Raw genomic sequence first — 21,326 nt, forward strand, 5'->3', positions numbered from 1 at the left:
TTGCAATCTGTAAATCAGGATCATCATGAGTGACTGGTGGTACAGAAAGATTGTACTTGGCATACGATTACATGTATTTACAATTAACTTTCCCAAAAAATTCAACAAAGCAGTTGTTTAAAGTTTTAAAAATTTAAGTTAACTTTGTTTTATTGGATAGCTGTAATCGCCAATATCTGCTGAAAAAAAGTTTGAGGATGTTGAAGCATATTAAAAACATGGAGGTAAATAAAGAATGTGGAAGGTAATAGGTCAAGACAGGAATGACATACGAAAAGATAATAATAATTGTTTAATATTTTACAGGAACTTACTTCAACTCCTGGGCATGAATATGCTTCTAGCACGCGAAAGAAAAGACTTATTCCTGAATTATCAGCTGATTCCCCTTCAAAGAATGTAATAAATGGAGAACGCTTTTTCAAAAACCCTGAAAATAAAACTAATTCTGCCTCCCGTGTGTGGACAGAATCTACAGAAACAACTAACGAAACCAAAATATTAACAGTCAATGGCAAAACATTTGTGTACAAGTTTAATACCACACCTATGAATACAAAGAAGAAAATCATTGAGAAACCAGCTTATAGTATATCACAATCACCCGAGAAAACTACAACTATTAAATTACCAAATGTGACTTATAGTGGTATGAATACACTTAATGCATCCCCTAAATTATTAGTGAGACCTCCGTCAGCTGGAGGAGCTATTTTACCAGTGTCATCAATGCCTGCCTCCTCTCCATCAAGTATAGCCACCGTCAATACTCCTACTGGTCCAAAAATCATAAGGATTATGTCCCCTAATTTGGGCCAGGGTAAATCACCAGTACAACCCACAGTGCCTGCAAGTACACCATTGAAGGCAATTCGTATATCAGATGGTATGCTTCTGTTGGACGGTAAACCAACTGGAATTCATATCTCTGGAAAAACAAAAATAATCTATCGAGGGGCAGTATCAAGTAGTCAAACTACTTCAACAGAACAAAGTGCTATCATGGTAACAAGTGGCCAGGTTAATCCAACAGGAAGTACTAATCCAGCCGTCAGATCAAATTCTCATGTAGTTGGTCAGGTTATGACACCTGCCGTTACAGGACAAAACAATAGCCTGTTATCAACAGGACAGGTCAGTGGACTGACTACAGTGCAAACTTCTGCACAACCTATTATACTTGCAAAGGCATCGCCTGTAGTTATGAACCAAAGTACAGTACAATCAGCAGGACAACCGATTAGTCTTCTTACACAACCTATTATAGCAGCAAGTTCAGTAACTCCAGCAATTAAAACAGTGCAACCATCTTCATTACTTAAATCTGTTGGACAAATTTCCAGTGTTTGTGATGGTAGTCTTTTACCAAAGTCTGTACGGCCATCAGTTACAGCCACGGCTACTAGTTTATGTCAGACATTTTCTTTATCATCTCCCATTTTATCCAATCAAAATTCAGCATTTTCTCCACATACAAATACTGTTGTAAAATCTAGTCCTGTGCAGGTTAGTACTGACCAAGTCCTAGTCACAGGAAATATACCAAATATTTCTGATTTAGAAAACCCACAAAAGACTAATCAATCCCAGGATTCTGTGTTGCAGACAGAGGTCATAAAAAAATGTGAAGAATCTCTAATGGGACCACCGTTACTGGTTCCGCCAAAACGTAAACTGTCTGGCAGTCCAGAAAACAAATCAATTCTGCCACCAAAACTTCTACATGTGATAGGGCATTCTCCTTCTAATAATGTGTTTGAAAACTGTGATAAATCTGAAAGTCGTGTATCACCACCTAATATTGAATTCATGGGATCCTCTGATTCAACCGATACGGCAGACAATTTGTGTTGTGATAATGACAATTCAGTCGGTGCTTCTGTGAACAACCAATCTCAAAATATGGTAAATAGTACCAGTTCTAGTGATATATTTCCACCGTATAAAATTGCACATTCAAATTCTCCTGATAAAGGAAATCTATTTGAAATCTTAAAAACAAATTTAACAGAATCTTCAAAACAAGCAGAAAGTTCAAGTTCACAAGAGTCGTGTGATTCTGGGTTGTCAAAGGGCATGATGGACAAAGTGTCTACATTTGCTGCAAGTTTACAGTCAAAAACTCTGTCTGGTCAACTTAATATTCCATCTCACTTACTACAGAAATCACCAACGAAAGATGATCAGGTATGTTATCATGGGATTCATTATTTGTTTAGCTTTCTTCATTTCACTAAGTTTGAATAGTACAGATTTGATAATTTCATGTGAACTTAGATTCATATTATCTTTTTCTATAAATACACCAGCATGCATCAGTCCCATGTTTTTTCATTTAAAGCCTTTTTTTATTCAATGTGCCCAATTATAATTTCAACAAATATGATCATAATGCATGGCATGCTTACCTTTTAGTTACATTAGTTACATTATTTATTAGAAAATCAACTTTCCAATGCTTTATTTTTTCAAATTATTATTCCTGATGTACTTATTCTCATGGATTTTAGGAGTATAGAAAATAAAAACACAAAGTCAGGTGTTCAACAACATAAAAACCTCCAATACATTATGTTTGTATGCAGAATTTTTCAAAACCATGAAATATAGTAGCTATAAATCACTGTTTATTCTTGTAACACAGAAGTCGACACTTGCAAGAAAATAATGAATATTCAATATTTTGATTATTGCAAATAGTTTCCTTCTGATCAATGTTTTTGCCTTAATATTGATTTATACAAGTTCCTTTGCTGCATTTTGATCACTGATTGTTTCAACCATTTCAGACAATCATACTTTCTATTTTCATCAATGCACATATCATTTTAATGTCATTTGGTTTATTAGTTCTTTAGTTTGACTTTTGTTTTTAGCTGTATGCTTCTCATTGCATGGCTTTAACTACAGTAGCATTCCTTTTTCAGCTTATAACAGAATTCATTGAAGATTCCAGCATTGTTCCCGTTAGTCATGCAAACTCTCAAAGTTCTGTAGAAGGTCACCCTGAATCTCCCAGTATATGATAGAATTGTGTAAGATAATACATGTAAAACCTATTTGATTTCAACTGTAACACAATTTGTACTTCCTTTAAGTATATAAGACATATTGCATGTATTGTGGTCACTGTACAGGCACTCATTCTGCATTCTACATAAAAAAAAGAAGATGTGGTATGATTGCCAATGAGACAACTATCCACAAAAGACCAATATGACACAGACATTAACAACTATAGGTCACCCTACGGCCTTCAACAATGAGCAAAGCCCATACTGCATAGTCAGCTATAAAAGGCCCTGATAACTAGCATATTCTCATTCTAAATTGAAAAAATACATGATAAAACATGAATATAGAATTTCCCTCATTTTGTTGATTTGAGCAATATGTTAACATGAAGAATGGGGAATAATGCCTGTGAGAGATTAACACTATAAATACACATCTATGCACCAGCTACTACAAGGTGTCTCATATGGGCATGCTTCAACACCTAAGACAAGCTGTGAATGAAGGGAGACAAATAAAAGATTTAACTGGAGTTTGCCTTGAACATGATAAAAGGGGATATAAAACAGAAAAGCAAGGTTAAAAATACAAAGCTTTTAATTTTATAGGAAAGATCCATATTTTGTCTGCAAAAGACTCAAGTGATGCTAGAATAAAAAAAGTTAAAGGGAAAATGGAATACAATAATACAAGACCAAAAATTCTGAAAAAGTTTTGCAAAAAAAGTGATGGTAATTGATTTCTGGTGTATATAATACAATGAAATATGTAAACCTGATTCTGACAACTATTTGAAAAATATTTTAATTTGTTGTAGGTTGATCACACCAGAAGGCAATTCATGTGTCTGAACAAATGTACAAATCTTTTGTATAAATAAATGTGTTCTATTTATTTTTTCAGAAAGGACAAAGTTTATCTCAGAACAAAGAAGGAAATCTACCATGATCTGATGATGGATTTAGATACTGTGATAATTACATGTCTAGCATATCTTCACAACAAATACTTTTATGTCATAACCTTCTATCTGAGGAAATTTTTGAAATATTTTTTTATATAAAAAGCAGACTAATAAACATTTAAAATTTGAGTACATTATTAAATCGGAGAACCAATGATAAAAACTGGTTCACATTGATTGTGATATTATAAATATCTGCATGTGATACAGGGTTTATGTTTAAATCTTTAGATTTATGACACAGATACAATGTTACATCATCAGTTTATACTTGTAATAGGAAGTTAATCAAAGGTAGCTTTAAGCATTGATCCGATTTATTTTTTAAAAATGAAATTTTGACAGCTCTTTTTTTAATTTTTACTTAAAGACTAATATAATTTCATATTAAATTTTGTTATGTGTGTTAAAATTAATTCTTATTCATGTGGGTTTTTTTTCTTTTTTTTTTTAGGGGGAAATTGTTTTGCTAAGGGCTATTCCAGAAAAAAGTGTGTCACTAGGGGCCAGAAATCCTTTGATTTATAATCATGTTGTTGTTGTTGGGGGGGGGGGGGGGGGGGGGGGGGGCTGGTTAAAAGTTTAAAGTTTAATTAAAATATTTTCATCATAAAAACAAAATTATGTTTTGCATGTTTATACATTTAAACTATTTAGGGAGAGATTTTTGGGAAACTATAACGTGATTATAAATGGCATTAATGGAGAGAAAAAAATGATTTGAATAATATGACATTTTGCAGTAAAAAGAATATCTAATTCCATGAATTTAGAACATTCAGAAAACCATTGTTATGAACTGCTTTTTTACTTCATCATTTAACATTAATTATTTAAACTATTCAGACTTAAGACCATTTTTTGTTATTTTTTATTGAATGCTGTATAAATGTATAGAAACAAAATATGATTATTGTGTTTTGAATGTTAAGAATGAATTATTTTTCTGATATGAAGGATGGACTAGTTTATGAAATACATTTTATTGATATCTCTTTTTTTGTGGAGCTGTTAAGGAATTTCTTACGTTTCTTTTAGTGAGCACTGTATTCAAAGATATTAGGCATCAAAACATAATATAAAAAAAAGAGAAAAATTATTCAAACAAATTTAAGAATCCTTTATTGTTGTTACCAATTGTACAAACGATGAAAGAATAAAAAAAGTTAGCCAATAGAGGACTGGGGGGAAATATATTTTCTGGTTGAATTGTTGAAAAATTTGGGGAAAAAAAGTAGATGAAGGGTTTTGCCTTTAATCTGTTCGAACTTTTGCACATAATGAAGTCCACTGAATGCAGTATCTACGAAGCTTCTCACATCTATTTTCTTTCAATATTGCAATCCATGATTGAAAAAACATTCAGCTTACTGACGAAAGTTTCAAAACTTTTTAATCTATGCAATCATTCTGTATTTTTTGTAAAGAAAAAACTATTTATTTACAAAAGAAGTTACTTAAAATACAAAATATGATTGCATATGATTAATCATGAATATCTTAATTCTTATAAATGACAACAATGCATGCATACATACAGAACATAAAAATCCTATCTTATGAAATATGAACTTAAGTTATTTTATGGCTCCAAAAGACCTTAGAGAGAGAGATATATATTATACATATGTTTATAAAACCAGTCTGAAATGTTGTTTCAGTGTGTTAGACATGTTAGATGATCAGATGATAACTTGTGTATTTTTTAATAAATGACATTTTTGTACAATTTCTTTTCTATTCTTGGCCAAACATCTTGTTCCATTTGCAAAAGAATAATAAAAAAAAAGGGTTGTCTTAATCAGATAGGTTAAATTCATTCAAAAGACTAGCAAACCGCCAATAATTTAGACTTCAAAAAAGTTTTAGTGCAGTTGACCAAAAAGAATTCCATCGAAACAGAAAAATCCTCAATTTGTCCCACATAATGATGAAACAAACTGTTGGAATAACATTTTAAAAAAAATGGTAAACTTCTGGCTCTTTACCATTCTATGATTATAAATAGATACTGGTTCAAAAATAGTATCCAAGTAATCCAAATCTGACTGGTTTATGTGTGCTATCGATTGAATAATGTTGAAGGAAAGCTAATAGACACACTATGAAACACCAATATATTTTGGCAGATAGAGTGAATAGGTCATAAAACTTTCGGCCATGATTTTTGTACTCCACTGAGGTTACAGGTTGAAAACAAATTGACAAAATGAAGATGAAGGCATATCAAAATGAGAGGCTTGTTCTTATATATAACACATATCTGCACAGACAAATCATTTTATAAGCAAGATAAATGCTGAATCAGTCGTTTGTTTCTCCTTTATGATAGACCTGGAAAGAAATGCAAATGGCTGTGATAAAGAAAACAAAATCTACTAAAGTAGAAGAACCAATAGTCCATCTTGAATCTTCAATGAGGTTAGTATAAAGGGGCATACAACTGAACATTAGAAAATTACACCTCTTTAATAATGCAAGTGTGGCAAATTTATTTTGTCATATGCACTTCATAGTATTTAGTAACATAAAACTATCTTATACCTGTATCATAACAAACATAACTGAACCATGAGTTGCACCAATCTTGGTGTATAGCTCATATTGTAAAATTTGTGGGAACCTTTTTTGTTGTTTCATATGAATGAGATGAAACTTGAGACAGCAACCAAAGAACATGATAACCATAGTAGATTATCTTACAGTATAAACAAGAGTACACACGCTGAAATGTCTTGCCTTCTTTACTAACCCTTGCCTTATGTTGTTAGTCCTAAATATAAGGCTTTAAAACAACTATCACATCAGTTTAACATGATCAAAGAAAATTAGGTTGGGGTCAGATAAACCAAACTGGAATTACATGTAGTATGATGTACACCTTACAATCATTCCATACACCAAATATGCTTTAAATACTGTAAATTCAGAAATTACTGCGTGCATTTATTATTGCGATTTTGTCATTTTACAATTGAATGCGATTTTAATTTTTACGATTTTGAGAAAAGTCATGCTTAATTCAGTTAAAATATTCAAAATGCGAGTTTTAATTATTGCGTTTACAACTCCCATTATTCGCAATAATAAAAACCTCGCAATAATAAAAACATCGCAATAATTTCTGAATTTACAGTATAGTTGACCTATTGTACATCGAAGAAACGAACTTTACCAGGTAAAATTAACATTGCCATCAATAAACCATGAAAATTAAGCCAAGATCAGACAGACATGTACACCTTATAATCATTACATACATAACATTTAGTTGACCTTTTTCTTAAAGTATCTATGTAATAAGCTAAACAAGGAAAATTTAAGATTGAGCAATGATTCAGGAAAATGAGGTCTTGATTGAATGGAGACCTGTTAAGAGCCAGTCTGTGATAAAACCATGCAAAATGGTCCTATCCAAAATATTCCAATCAGGCTGATATTTTGTATTTTAGATACCTTGTATGTAATAACTATTTGTGCAAAATATTTTGAAAAAATATTCAGCCATTTTTTGTGTATGCCGAACATTCGAAAATTGTCCATTTCTGTACTGAAAAATGGCCATTTTAAGCCTATTTTAGGGTATTTTGACCTGATTTTTTTTGTTTTGTAGAAAATTTTTAGCTTAATGATAACATATATCTTAACAAACAACTTGAAATGAAAAAAAATAATGATAATTCAAAAAGTGGTGAGATTTCTCAATACCCCTACTGACAGGTCGAAATTGCATGGTTTTGAAAAAGTGCCGATTGAGCAAAATTTAGATATGTCCTATTTTCGGTGCAAAATATAGTTAGCATGCATTTTGTGTCCGGGGATACATGGACACGTATGTATGTAACTATATAAACAGATGAACAATCAATGTCTATTATAGTGGTTACAGAAGCCCAGTGTTATATAAAACGTGTGATTTAGACGGACACAGCTGGACACAAGGTTACTACAGAAGCCCAAGTGTTATATAAAACTTGTGATTTCGGCGGACACAGCTGGACACACGGTTACTTCTATATAAAACATTAAAAAAAATACTGACTACAGGCGGACACAACGCAATTTCTATATAAAACTTTAAAAATCTGCTGGCTACAGGTGGACACAGCTGGACACCGTGCTATTTCAATATAAAACTTCTAGAAATGAGGGTATACAGTCGGACACAAGTGGACACACAACGTATTTCTCTATAAAACTTTATGAAATAAGGGGATACAAGCGGACACAGCTGGACACAGTACTATTTCTTTATAAAACTTATAAAATCTGCAGGCTACAGGTGGACACAGTGCTATTTCAATATAAAACTTCTAGAAATGAGGGGATACAGGCGGACACAAGTGGACACAACGCAATTTCTATATAAGACTTATAAAATCTGCTGGCTACAGGTGGACACAACTGGACACAGTGATATTTCAATATAAAACTTCTAGAAATGAGGGGACACAGGCGGACACAAGTAATATATAGTCATTGTCAATAGTGAAGGACAGATTGGAACAGACCAGAAATATTGATTTAAAAAAATGTACGCACTTGCCGACGATTCGTTTATACGACTGGATAGAAAGTTACGGAACTATAGCGCAATTTAAAGTATATACGTGTATACATTGAACATAAGAAAAAAAACATATATTTTGAATAAATAGGGGTTAAAGTGTTGTAAATAGACTAGTCCACGTATGCCAACAGTATGTAATCATCGAATGTCGATAGATAGACTACAGTTGTATACCAAAAGAAGAAGAGAACCAATTTGATTTAAATACAGGTCGATGTATAACTTTTGCTTTGGTTCATTGAAGCTGTGGACCTAGGAAAATCACAGATTTATATTTCAATAAGATTGTTCTCGAACAAAGGAAGGAATTCGTCATCACAATTGTTATATATGCCACTGGACGAACACTAATTATCCCCAGGGGATGTGAATATTTTGCTGGGAAACTTTTGAGTATCAAAGTTTCAAATTAATTTCGGGATTTATTTTCTTTCTTGGTATTCAATAACAGAAAAAAGAATAAATTGCGTGTTCGCTGAATAGGGGTATTCTTGTCAGATAAAAGAATTTTAGTTATATTTAAAAAAATAGGGAAATATGACATTAAATTGGTTCTGTCTTTTTTTAAACATCGTTAAAACGATGTGTGTCTAAGGTGAACGCCACAAGAACCCTGTAATACTAGTACGAGAGTATAGCATGTAAACATTCCTTCTCAATAATATGGTTGTATTGAAAATCTTTTCATACAGATTGACAACTCATTGTCCGATATGCATGTAATATTTGCCACATGACCCCCATGTTCTTTCTACCATCATCACCTTATTCTTTGATATTGCTGTAAACATCGATGGTTCACACCCAAACAAAATGGGAGTATTGAACCTTCAGAGCTTCTCCGTGTTATACACTTGTGAAATATATAGACGAAATTTCTGTATTGAAATGAATCTACATCTCACAAACAGGATTTTCAAATAACGATTTTGAGTAATCACCTTACAAACCAATATAAATATATGGCAAGATATAACCATGAAGGAATTTAGTTTTTGTCAGACGCAAGAACTCATCACTGTATCATAAACGTATACGTATATATATGCATACAGTTTCAAATATCAAGAACAAGCGGTCGATGTCGATAGTCTGTTTTCTAACTGTTCAGAGTTAGACATGTCACTTGTTCATTCTTGGAAGCCTTCATATTCCCCGTCTAACGATGGGAACTCGTTCTGATTGTGTTGACTATAAATGCTTGTATGGTAATTCTGTCGTTTATCTGTACAAGCGGTTGCATTTCCTCTCCTTTCCCAACAAACAACAAAACGAAACGCCACTAGTCTGCTTTCTCTGGAGCTCATCCTCAATGGCTCTTATACGTCAGGAAACTTACATGTATACTAATAATGATTGTTGCATGAACAACGATGTATGAACGAACTATTATAAATTCGTCAATATCTGTTATGCATGACTAAAATATAACTTTTATTACAACTACTGTATTACTTATTTGGATTAATGACGGCTATCATGTTCAACATTGCACAAATATTATCATAGAATTTTTTTTTAAATCCTCAAAAATCCTCAAAAGAAATAATGCCTTAGCTTAGATATTTGGTATTCTTTTCACAAAAAGTTCGTGTAAATGATTGTCAAATGAATTTAATTATGTAAGAATAAAATGTTAAAAAGAAACTAAAAAAAAATATGCATGTTGTATGTTATTATTATGTAATTGGAAAGTGATAAGAGGAGAGCTATATTTAAGCCCTATATTGTACCATGGGTGTAAGACTGTGTTGTATTTTTTTGTCAATTAAAAACTTTAAAATTGCAATAGTTTTATTAGCATTTAAACACAGCCAGATTTGAATACAAGTTAAGAAATTCCGGTAAAGTCAATGATATCAAACAGATGTACAATGGTATATCAAATTGGGTAATATTGCATTTAGTTTTTATTAAAGATTAAAACTACTATTTTTTGCTTCATATTTGAATCTTTACGCCAATTGCCGCTAAGAAAGTAATCAAAAATTGTTTCCTTTTATTTTTATACACTTTCGGAATTACGAATCTGAATTTTATTTTCAATTAATTTACACAATTTAATTATTGTATCTTTATTCTCATCGTGTATTAAATCTTAGTGTACTAACATCATGACAGCATATACTCTTTCTAATCCTTTCTGTTTATCCTTTCCAAATAACAACATTTATACCTGTGTACGCTTGAACTCACACCTGCGGCTAAATAGCTACAAGGTAAACGAATTGACCTCAAGTCGAGAAATATACAGTGACCTTTACAAAATAATATACACACTCTGCTCACACATTAGTTGCATTGAAATGATTATCAAAACAATAACGGTAAATAGAACTGAAATATTTTCAGTTCAATATCAGTAAAAATGTTCAATAAATATTTTATGAAAAAAATCTCAACAATAATTAATTAAATTTATTCAAAAACATTTACTAGAGATAATTTTATAGGAGTTTAATTCAATCAATACAAAACGAAATATATATGCATATTCACTTTCGTTCATTCTTATATTGTGGTTAATAACTTCGACCATTCGTCAGCTGTGCGCTTTTAATTACGTATATTGTCCATAAGCTATAAGAGTTAAACAGATTTTATTTTTTCCCAGAATTCAATAAATCGGGCTAATACGTCACGACCCACTCGAGAATTCAACCAAAAAAGTTACAAATACTTGATTTTCTCCGTTATTAGAAGGAATAAAAATTTAAAACTTTGCAAATGTGTTTTTTATGTTAAGATGAACATAATTAGATAATAAGTAAAAAATCGCGGAATTTCCCTTTAAGAAATCAGTCTGATGGCTTAGGAATCATAATGAAAACGGATCATTTTCGGAATTCCTGGGTTATTTAACGGACTAGCGAGTATCACAGGTAACCCTGAGAATTGTGAAACACCCACAGGATACAGGTCAGTTGACAGAAATGCAGCCGCCTGCAATTTCTTTAATATAGCGGAAAAAAGGAGGAAATAAAATATTTTTAGTAGTTTGAAATAGTGTTATACTAAAATATTTTATATCATTTAGTGTTATACTACATATACTGCTATAAATATTTTATTTCCCCCATTTTTTCGCTATAATTATGAACATTAACGCCAGGCGAGTGTGAAACGTCTAATACGCATAGATATCTGATAATTATCTAGGTATATAATACATATTCTTACTTTGAAATAGTTGCATTGCCATTTGATTTTATTATCAATAGTCATGAGGACCAATTTAAAAGTCGGCTCTACACCTTCAAGTGGTTTCCCTGTACCCTGGATTAATAGATTGTACGTGCGCATGCGCATTTCGTATTTTAAGTTCATTACATTGTGTTCATGTTTGTATTGTACATGTAGAGAGGTGAGACTATAATAAAATATTTGATTTGATTTGATTTGATTTTTGTATTATATGTCTCTGATTACAATAAAAGTTGCAAGAATTTGGCCAACGCAAGTTTGTCCCTTTTCATACTTCATACAAGGGTATAATATTGTATTATATTGACGATTAATTCACTCAATATCTTGATTATATCCAGGAATGATTTAAAATTTAAATATTAGTATAGCCATTGGTGTTCTATATGGATGGGTCCGGTGCCTAAACAATGCAAAAAGAGATTTGCAGTATAATTTATTTATTTAAGAAAATTGAATCTGATTGAATTTTCAATTGTGTCATTTGTCATGTGGTCATTTATATTAAATCAAGCATCTATGTTAAACTGAATTACTGTATTCAGTATTTGTAATTTATCGTTGTGTCCATGTGTCCGGACACAAAATGCATGTCAACTATATTTTGCACCGAAACCTTGCCACTAATGGCAAAGTTTGTATATTTTTAAAGGCTTAAATCTTGTAAGATCATGTTTTATTTTCAATAAAATGTAATTTTTCATGAAGCTTATATATTCATCTACAAAATGCTAGAAAATGGTGCTCGGCAAATGATACCTTATTACGATAAAAAAACAATTAAAGATAACATTTAGGGAAAGTATGGACAGAACATTTAAGCTTGATATAGCTCTGAATTTGGATTGGGATTAAACAATTGACACAACACAATGAGTGTGGTCTAAGAACTTAAACTTAAAAACTTTAAAAAAAAAAATTTAACATTTACCTAATATGGTCCAATATCCAAAATCTAAATGCATGGTTATATTCAGGATATCATAGAACCCCAAGAATTCAATTTTTTGATGTCAGAAATCAAATAATTTTCAATTTTAGACCCTCAATTTGGACCAATTCCAAATATTAAAAAAACTAAATACATGGTTAGATTCAGCATATTGAAGAACCCCATATATTCAATTTTGTTGAAATCAAACAAAATTTAATTTTGGACCCCGATTTGGACCAACTTGAAAACTGGGCCCATAATAAAAAATCTTAGTACATTTTTAGATTCAGCATATCAAAGAACCCCAAGAATTAATGTTTTGTTAAAATAAAACTAAGTTTAATTTTGGACCCTTTGGACCTTGATGTAGACCAATTTGAAAACAGGACCAAAAATTAAGAATCTAAATTCACTTTTAGATTTGGCATATTAGAGAAACCCAATAATTCATTTTTTTATGAAAGCAAACAGTTTAATTTTGGACCCTTTTTGGCCCCCAATTCCTAAACTGTTGGGACCAAAACTCCAAAAATCAATCCAGACCTTTCTTTTATGGTCATAAACCTTGTATTTAAATTTCATAGATTTCTATTTACTTTTACTAAAGTGCAAAAACAAAATGTCTTAGGATGACGACGACGATGACAACGACAACGTCATACCAATGTAGGACCAATTGTTTTCAATTTTTTCGGTTGTATAAAAACAAATATACACAGATAAATGGTTAAACTGTTGAGCAGAAATACAATTACCCTACCACGTCCACTTGTATTTTTGTCCATCGGATGAGTTAAGCCATTTTCAACTGATTTTTATAGTTCGTTCTTATGATTTACTGTTATACTACTGTCCCTGGTTAGGGGGAGGGTTTGGATCCCGCTTACATGTTTAACCCCGCCATATTATTTATGTATGTGCCTGTCCCAAGTCAGGAGCCTGTAATTCAGTGGAAGTCGTTTGTTTATGCGTAACATATTTGTTTTTCGTTCATTTTTTATATACTTAAGGCCGTTAGTTTTCTCATTTGAATTGTTTTACATTGTCTTATCGGGGCCTTTTATAGCTGACTATGCGGTATGGGATTTCCTCATTGTTGAAGGCCGTACAGTAACCTATAGTTGTTAATGTCTGTGTCATTTTGGTCTCTTAATTGTAGACAGTTGTCTCATTGGCAATCATACCACATCATCTTTTTTATATTGTCATTAAAATGGTAAGATTTTACTGTTCATATACAAGTAATATTATTGTGGTCTACCGTAAAGAAAAACGTGCAAAATGGTCTCAATACAAGTTTTAGTCATGTTTGAACATGATGAAGGTATTAGCAAAAAAGAGTAAAAGTATGATAGATCTAAAAAAAAGTTTCACATAATAAAGTCATCAATATCTATTTTAACTAAATATTAAACAATTTTTTCAGAGTTGAACATTTTTTGATAAAAACAAGCATTCTGCGAGTAATACGTGGCAATACATAGTCCCCAACCCGTTACAAATTCATTGTAATGGAACAAAAATTTGATCTATAATTTGTCATAATGTAAACTACATAAAAATATCGAGACAAAATCTTCCAGCAAAAACGTAAAAACTTGTTGAATTCTGACTATCTAAGTGAATTTCCTATGTCCTAGAACCAAAACTCTGCACACAAATATCAAACTGGAACAAAATTGAATCACTAAATACCAAAGAAAAGAAAAAACATTCAAAATGTCATTTTGTCTTTAAAAAAATGAGTTATTTCCGTTTGAACAGAAGTCTTCTAATGAATAAGTATTTCATCAAAAATTTAATTCTAGAGAAAGGGCTTCAACTGAACAAAGAGAAAAGCGTGAATAATGAATTTGACCTGTAACTTGTCATGATAAATCAAATCAAAATCTACAAGCACAAAAAAAACTGATTTGCCGAACTGACAGATAGACAGACTGATAGACACGAAGTGCAAACCCAAGTCCACTTAGACGTTAGCCGTTAGGGGACTAAAAATCAAAATCTCAAAGTATCAACAAACACGAAAGAGATGCTCTTTGGAGAGGAAACATTCAAGATAATTTTGGAAAAGCTTTCGATTTTTGAAGAAGTGGGGTTACCTCAAATGTCTTTTATCTTGATTTAATCTGAAATATAAATCAAAAACTTTTATATGGCACATTATATATGCAAACATAATTTTTTTTCGTAGATAAAAAAAAAAAGGCCACAATCTTTTTACATACGCTCTAATAGACACAACTTTCTAATCAAGACACTCAATGAGTGATTGGCCCTATTATTGGTTGCATTCCAATCAAAAGTTTCAAAGAGGAAGATTTTTTGAAGTACAAGTATGTTCACAACTCTGTTTCATATAACAAGCTTTTTAAAAGACTGTCATCAATTGAATGTATGTGAAAACCAGGTGCTCCGCAGGGCGCAGCTTTATACAACCGCAGTGGTTGGACTCTGAACAGTTGGGGCAAATTAAATATGGTCACAATGTTCAAGCTTGATGCTGTCTGAATTTGGATTGTGATTGAATTTTTGACAAAAAAAAGGTTTTTGTTACAAAATAAATGTGACCAAAGATCAACAAATCTATTGCACAATACTGTGCAATTGAAGATTTCTTCTTGAAAATTTTGAAAATTTGAAATTTGAAAAAAAAAAAAAAAAAAAAAAATCCATTATTTGTTTTTAACAAATCCCCCCCCCCCCAACTTATTGAAACCCCCCTTTCAGCAATAAATAACCCTTAAAATAATCCCATCCTTTCCTTTTTAGTATAGAACCTTGTAGTACAATTACAGGGAGATCTATATACATGTACTTAAACCCAATTTATTGTTTGGAAACTAGAAATGAGCTTCTTTTCAGCCCTTTTTGGCCCCTTATTCCAACAAATTTTGGGCAATTAATCCAAAACTAAATCCCAGCCTCCCCTTTGTTATATGGAGCATTGTGGTACAGTTTGAAAGAGATCCATACAATTACACACAAGTTATCGTCTTGAAATAAGAAAAATGCTTGTTTTTGGCCCCTTTTTGGCCCTTTATTCCTAACTTTGATTCCATGACCCATTTGAAGGAATCCAAACCTTCTACTTGTGGTTTTAAACATTATGATACAATATCAGAGCAATTGAAATACTTATACACAAGTTATTATCCTTAAACTATAAAATGCTTGTTGTGGGCCCCTTTTGGGCCCTTTATTCCTAAACGTTAGGGACCATCATCCCCTAAATCGTTCCAAAGCTTTCTTTTGTGGTATTGAACTTTCTGAAAAAAATCATAAAGATCTATACACTTAAACTAAAGTTATTGTCCGAAATATAAGTCTACTTTGATCAGTTTTAGTTAAAATGTTAAGGTCCAAAAACTATTACAATAGTGCATTTTATAGATATTTGGGGGCATTTTTTACTAACTTTCCGTTATTTGCCAGGCTAAATTTTTTTACTTGTCTTAGAACTGATATGCACCTTTAAAAAAATCCTAAAAGTTTAAAAAAATAAATATGATCTTGATAGAAAACACCTACTGAGTACATGTACTACATGCAAGTTATCTAATACATCTGTTGCACGAATCTCTCTGGTAACCTGCCAAAAGGTAAGAAGTATGTCAAAATGCATTTTTTCTTTTTTTTTATAATGTTCTTTGCAAAATATAACAAGATAATGCTATATTTAAGAGATATATCAATTATTCAGACCTTTAAAAAGTACCTAAATTTTGGTGATTTTTTGGCATTATTTTTTTTATAATTCACAAATATGCAAATAAGGCTGTTAAATTGAAAATCGTGTGAATTAACCAAAATTTTTTTTTTTATCTTAACTCCTAAATACCCAAAGATTTTGGAAATATATATAATGTTGCAAAGTTATTACTACTAATTTGGACGAAATTTGAGATTTTGCATGGTTTTATGGCAGACTGGCTCTTAACCTAACAGTTATTCCATACAACACATAGTTGACTGTTGCTATTAGTACTGGTAAAACAGACCAACAACAAAAATTAGCGTTGAGCATTGAACCATAAAATGAGGTCAAGATCAAATAAAACTTGCCAGACTGACATGTGCATCGTAAAATATTTTCAAACACCAAATTCAGTTGACCTGTATACAGTATTAGAACGACAGACCAAAACATAAACTTTTAACTTTAACCACTGAACCATGAAAACGAGGTCAGTGTCAGGTGACACCTGCCAAATATACAATTTCAAATTACAATCATTCTATACACCAAATTTAGTAGACCTATTTCTCACAGACTCAGTATTAGAGGAAACAGACCAAAACACATAAACTTAACTATGAACCTCTGAGCAATGAAAATGAGGTCAATGTCACCTGCCAGTTGGACATGTACATCATGAATCATTCAATGCACCAAATATAGTAGACCTGTTGATTGTGGTATCTGAGATATAGACTTAACCACAAAAACTTAACCTCTTTTGTTGTTGGTCTGTTTTACTAATACTAATAGTAATATAGGTCAACTATATATGTTGTATGGAATAACTGTAGGGTGAATATGTTCACTGATCCATGAAATGAGATCGAGGTCAAGTGAAAACTGTCTAACAGGCATGTTGATCTTGCAAGGTACGCACATTCCAAATATGGTTGTCCGATTACTCATAATAATAGAGAAATTAAGATGCTCAAAATGGTAACTTTTTTTAGTAGTCACAATGGAAACTTTATAACATAAGGCATCTATATACAAAGTATGAAGGATCCAGGTCTTCTACCTTCTGAACTATTTTAAAGCTTTTAACAGGTTAGCTGACACCGTCGCCGCCGCCACAGGGACACTATCCCTAGGTCAAGTTTCTGCGACTTAACTTATTTTCTACGTTAGGTCAGGCTCATTAGACATGTACACATGAAGTATACATGGCTTGGTGTATATTCTAGTGACCCTATTTTGTCGAGTGAATATCAGAAGGTTAATGAAAATACAATGAGTCAAATTTTGAAAAAGAACAAATTGATACTCAACGGACTGGCGATATATTGTAGATAAGTCATATCTGGAATGTATTCTTAGTTAAAGTAAGTTGCATTTGGGCAGTGATGGATACAGACGGGGTTTTTGTCGAGCCAGCAACTTTTGTTGTAGAAAGCTCGACATAGGGATAGTGATCCGGCGGCGGCGGCGGTGTTAGCCAACTTCTTAAAAGCTTTATATTTTAGAAGGTGGCAGACCTGGATGCCTCATACTTTTTATAGATGCCTCATGTTACAAACTTTCCGTCAGTCACATGTCCGATGTCCTTGACCTCATTTTCATGGTTCAGTGACTACTTGAAAAAAAAGTTAAGATTTTTTGTAATGTTAAATTCTCTCTTATTATAAGTAATTGGATAACTATATTTGGTATGTGCGTACCTTGCAAGGTCCTCATGCCTGTCAGACAGTTTTCACTTGACCTCGACCTCATTTCATGAATCAGTGAACAAGGTTAAGTTTTGGTGGTCAAGTCCATATCTCAGTTTCTATAAGCAATAGGTCTAGTATGGAAGGACTGTAAGGTGTACATGTCCAACTGGCAGGTGTCATCTGACTTTGACCTCATTTTCATGGTTCAGTGGTTATAGTTAAGTTTTTGTGTTTTGGTCTGTTTTTCTTAATTTATAAGCAATAAGTCAACTATATTTGTTGTACTAAAGAACTGTTAACTGTATATGTCTGCCTGGCATGGTTCATCTGACCTTGACCGCATTTCATGGTTCATTAATCAATGTTTCGTTTTCTTTGGTTAATGTTGAGTTTATGTCACAGTTGTAATAAAGCTTTTTATTCAGGTCTATCAACATAATATCAATGATTATGAAGAATGCGAGACATTTCAGCGTGTGCAATCTTGTTTAATGACATGTCAGTAAACTGCTAGTAGTCTGTTGTTATTTATGTATTATTGTCATTTTGTTTATTTTCTTTGGTTACATCTTCTGACATCAGACTCGGACTTCTCTTGAACTGAATTTTAATGTGCGTATTGTTATGCGTTTATTTTTCTACATTGGTTAGAGGTATAGGGGGAGGGTTGAGATCTCACAGACATGTTTAACCCCGACGCATTTTTGCGCCTGTCCCAAGTCAGGAGCCTCTGGCCTTTGTTAGTCTTGTATTATTTTTATATTAGTTTCTTGTGTACAATTTGGAAATTAGTATGGCGTTCATTATCACTGAACTAGTATATATTTGTTTAGGGGCCAGCTGAAGGACGCCTCCGGGTGCGGGAATTTCTCGCTACATTGAAGACCTGTTGGTGACCTTCTGCTGTTGTTTTTTATTTGGTCGGGTTGTTGTCTCTTTGACACATTCCCCATTTCCATTCTCAATTTTATTAATGGAAGGTGGCGGGTTCCAACTATATGTCAAAATTCAAAGGTATTAATCGTCAAAAAAGGTGGTTTGTGATTGTTGTTAAAGTTATATTCATTATTGTACGTATGAATTTGATACATTACAAGAACACATACACATAAGAACCTTACAAGAGTATTTTATTTGCTGACAGTCTTTTAGTCCTTCCAACTGCTCAATTGCCTTGATCACCTACATGAAAACAATACAAACTATTTCTTAGCAATGGTGTTCAAAATTCTTGTTGTCATGTGTGTGTATTCTATACAGAACACGACACTTGGAATTTGAGAGCAGAACTTAACGTATCTTTATAGCCCATGTATATGTAGTGACGGTATGGGTTTCAGTTTCGTATTCTTTGTATTATTGGTAGATTATTTAGTCAAGGATTTATTTCCCATAAATTAGTTAAAACCTTTACTGACTTGACTTTTAAATTCTTACATAGAGAGAAAATAAAATGGTTTGGAAGTTTAGGTTACTTTATATCCAAACGGGATAGCACATCATTATTTTTACGTTTTACTTTAGTCCTGTTTTTATATTTGGGTTTTGGTTATTATCGAAGACAACCAGTTACCGAAAGTTGGTATCCTCTACTTCATAAGTTGTCTCACAAATTACAATCAAGCTTCCAAAAGGTCGTATACACATCTTGAAACAAATATGGATGAGTGCATATTCTCTTTGTTCTCTCTCTGTTCTTTTTTAAAAGATACAAAACAAAAACAAAAACAAAAATATAAAAATATAAAAACACCAAAACAGCAACAAATTATTACAAAAGTAAACACTAACAAAACAATACAAAACATATCACTGAGGGGGGGGGGGGGGGGCAAGGGGGGTCCCAATAACAGCAAAACACCAAATTGATTTGGCTCATAACAGATAACAAGGAATTAAAATGGACAAAAACAGATAACAGTAAATGTGATTTAAAATAATTCGGTGTTTGACAAATCAGTATTTCTTATTACGGATATAATCCTTTGTAATGCATTCCATTTTCTATGACTATGTTTTTTAGTATTGATTTATGTATCGTATTATGGTATGCTGTTGTCCGTCTGTTGTCAACATGTCGGACAACTCAAAAACTCTTTAACCAATTTGCATTAAACTTTGGGAAATTGTTTATATCTATTGACGTAAGCTCCCTTTTAGGTTTTGTTTTATTCATAAATTTTAGATTTTAAGTTTCCGAGTTAACAGGTTTTATCAATTAAAAAGGGGGGATTTTCCTGTTTTCAGACATTAACACAAAAATGTTTTCAGCAGTTCTCGTGGAAACTTTGCTAAAATGTTTATATCTATTGTTGTAAACTCCCTGTCGATTCTTATTAATTTCAGATTTTATGTTTTTGAGTTAAGGGATTTTATTCATTAGAAAAAGGTGGTATTTTCTAGTTTTCATAAATAACTCAATTGAACAATTTTTGACACTCAAAATTCCACTATTTTCAAAGGCCTAATTTGAACAATTTGATTTTTTTTATTGTACCAAGTGTACTGATCTGTACTAGTAAGTAGAATATATAGTTTAGTAGGGAAACAATGGCTTATAACAAAATAAATCTTTGTTTGTAATGAGTTAATGTGCAGCTTCGGACCCAAGTACATCGTTGGAAATTTCATTGTACAATGCATTTGGTTCTGCTTTGAAAAGAATCACAGAGCTGAGTCTGTGTACCTATTATATAAAAGGTTAACTGGTTGTTAGGACCTAGTCCTTAATTGAGATCCTTGTCAGATATTGCTGGCCATATGTTTTCCTTTTTGTCATATTAAGAATTGTTTTAATTTAATATGTTCGTACGGGAAACAAGGAACATTATACTTGAATTGTCCTGGACCTCACTTCTGTGATGGGTTACTGCATATGTTAATGGAATCCTTCTCTGAATACGGGACAAACATATTAGTAGTGGTAGACCACAATGTCCAATGATCTTCAATTTATACCGAATATTGACTGTCAAAAAAAATTTGCTAACATTCCAATTTTCAAAAACAGTTAACAGCAAATACATTATCACAATAACAGATAACAAAAAAAAACTAAAAGCCCAATAACAGCTAACAGCAAATATATTTTCAAAATAACAGATAACAAAGAATTAAATTGCCCCATAACAGCATAACAGTTAAACAGTTAAACAATAGGAAAGCAATACTCTGCTCGTTTGTATATAAAATCCCGTGTGAAACTGAAACATCCAAAATCTAGACTACTCAATAGGACAAGAGTTGGT

General features: G+C 32.1%; 1 protein-coding gene across 2 annotated transcripts in view; it reads left to right on the plus strand.

The window, feature by feature from the left end:
* LOC134685205 (uncharacterized) overlaps window positions 1-4,525 on the plus strand; it is a 56,798-nt gene extending 52,273 nt beyond the window's left edge. Inside the window, exons 22-24 of one of the 2 annotated variants that reach the window (XM_063544704.1) lie at window positions 307-2,187; window positions 2,928-3,035; window positions 3,919-4,524. In XM_063544704.1, the coding sequence (XP_063400774.1) occupies window positions 307-2,187; window positions 2,928-3,026 (1,980 nt within the window). In that variant the 3' untranslated portion in view covers window positions 3,027-3,035; window positions 3,919-4,524. Of the gene's footprint in view, window positions 1-306; window positions 2,188-2,927; window positions 3,036-3,918 lie in introns of both variants that reach the window. The other variant, XM_063544705.1, reaches the window with a different exon arrangement.
* Window positions 4,526-21,326: the final 16,801 nt, after the last annotated feature.

The sequence above is a fragment of the Mytilus trossulus genome, chromosome 9 (assembly GCF_036588685.1).
Source record: "Mytilus trossulus isolate FHL-02 chromosome 9, PNRI_Mtr1.1.1.hap1, whole genome shotgun sequence".
In the NCBI taxonomy this organism is placed as follows: domain Eukaryota; kingdom Metazoa; phylum Mollusca; class Bivalvia; order Mytilida; family Mytilidae; genus Mytilus; species Mytilus trossulus.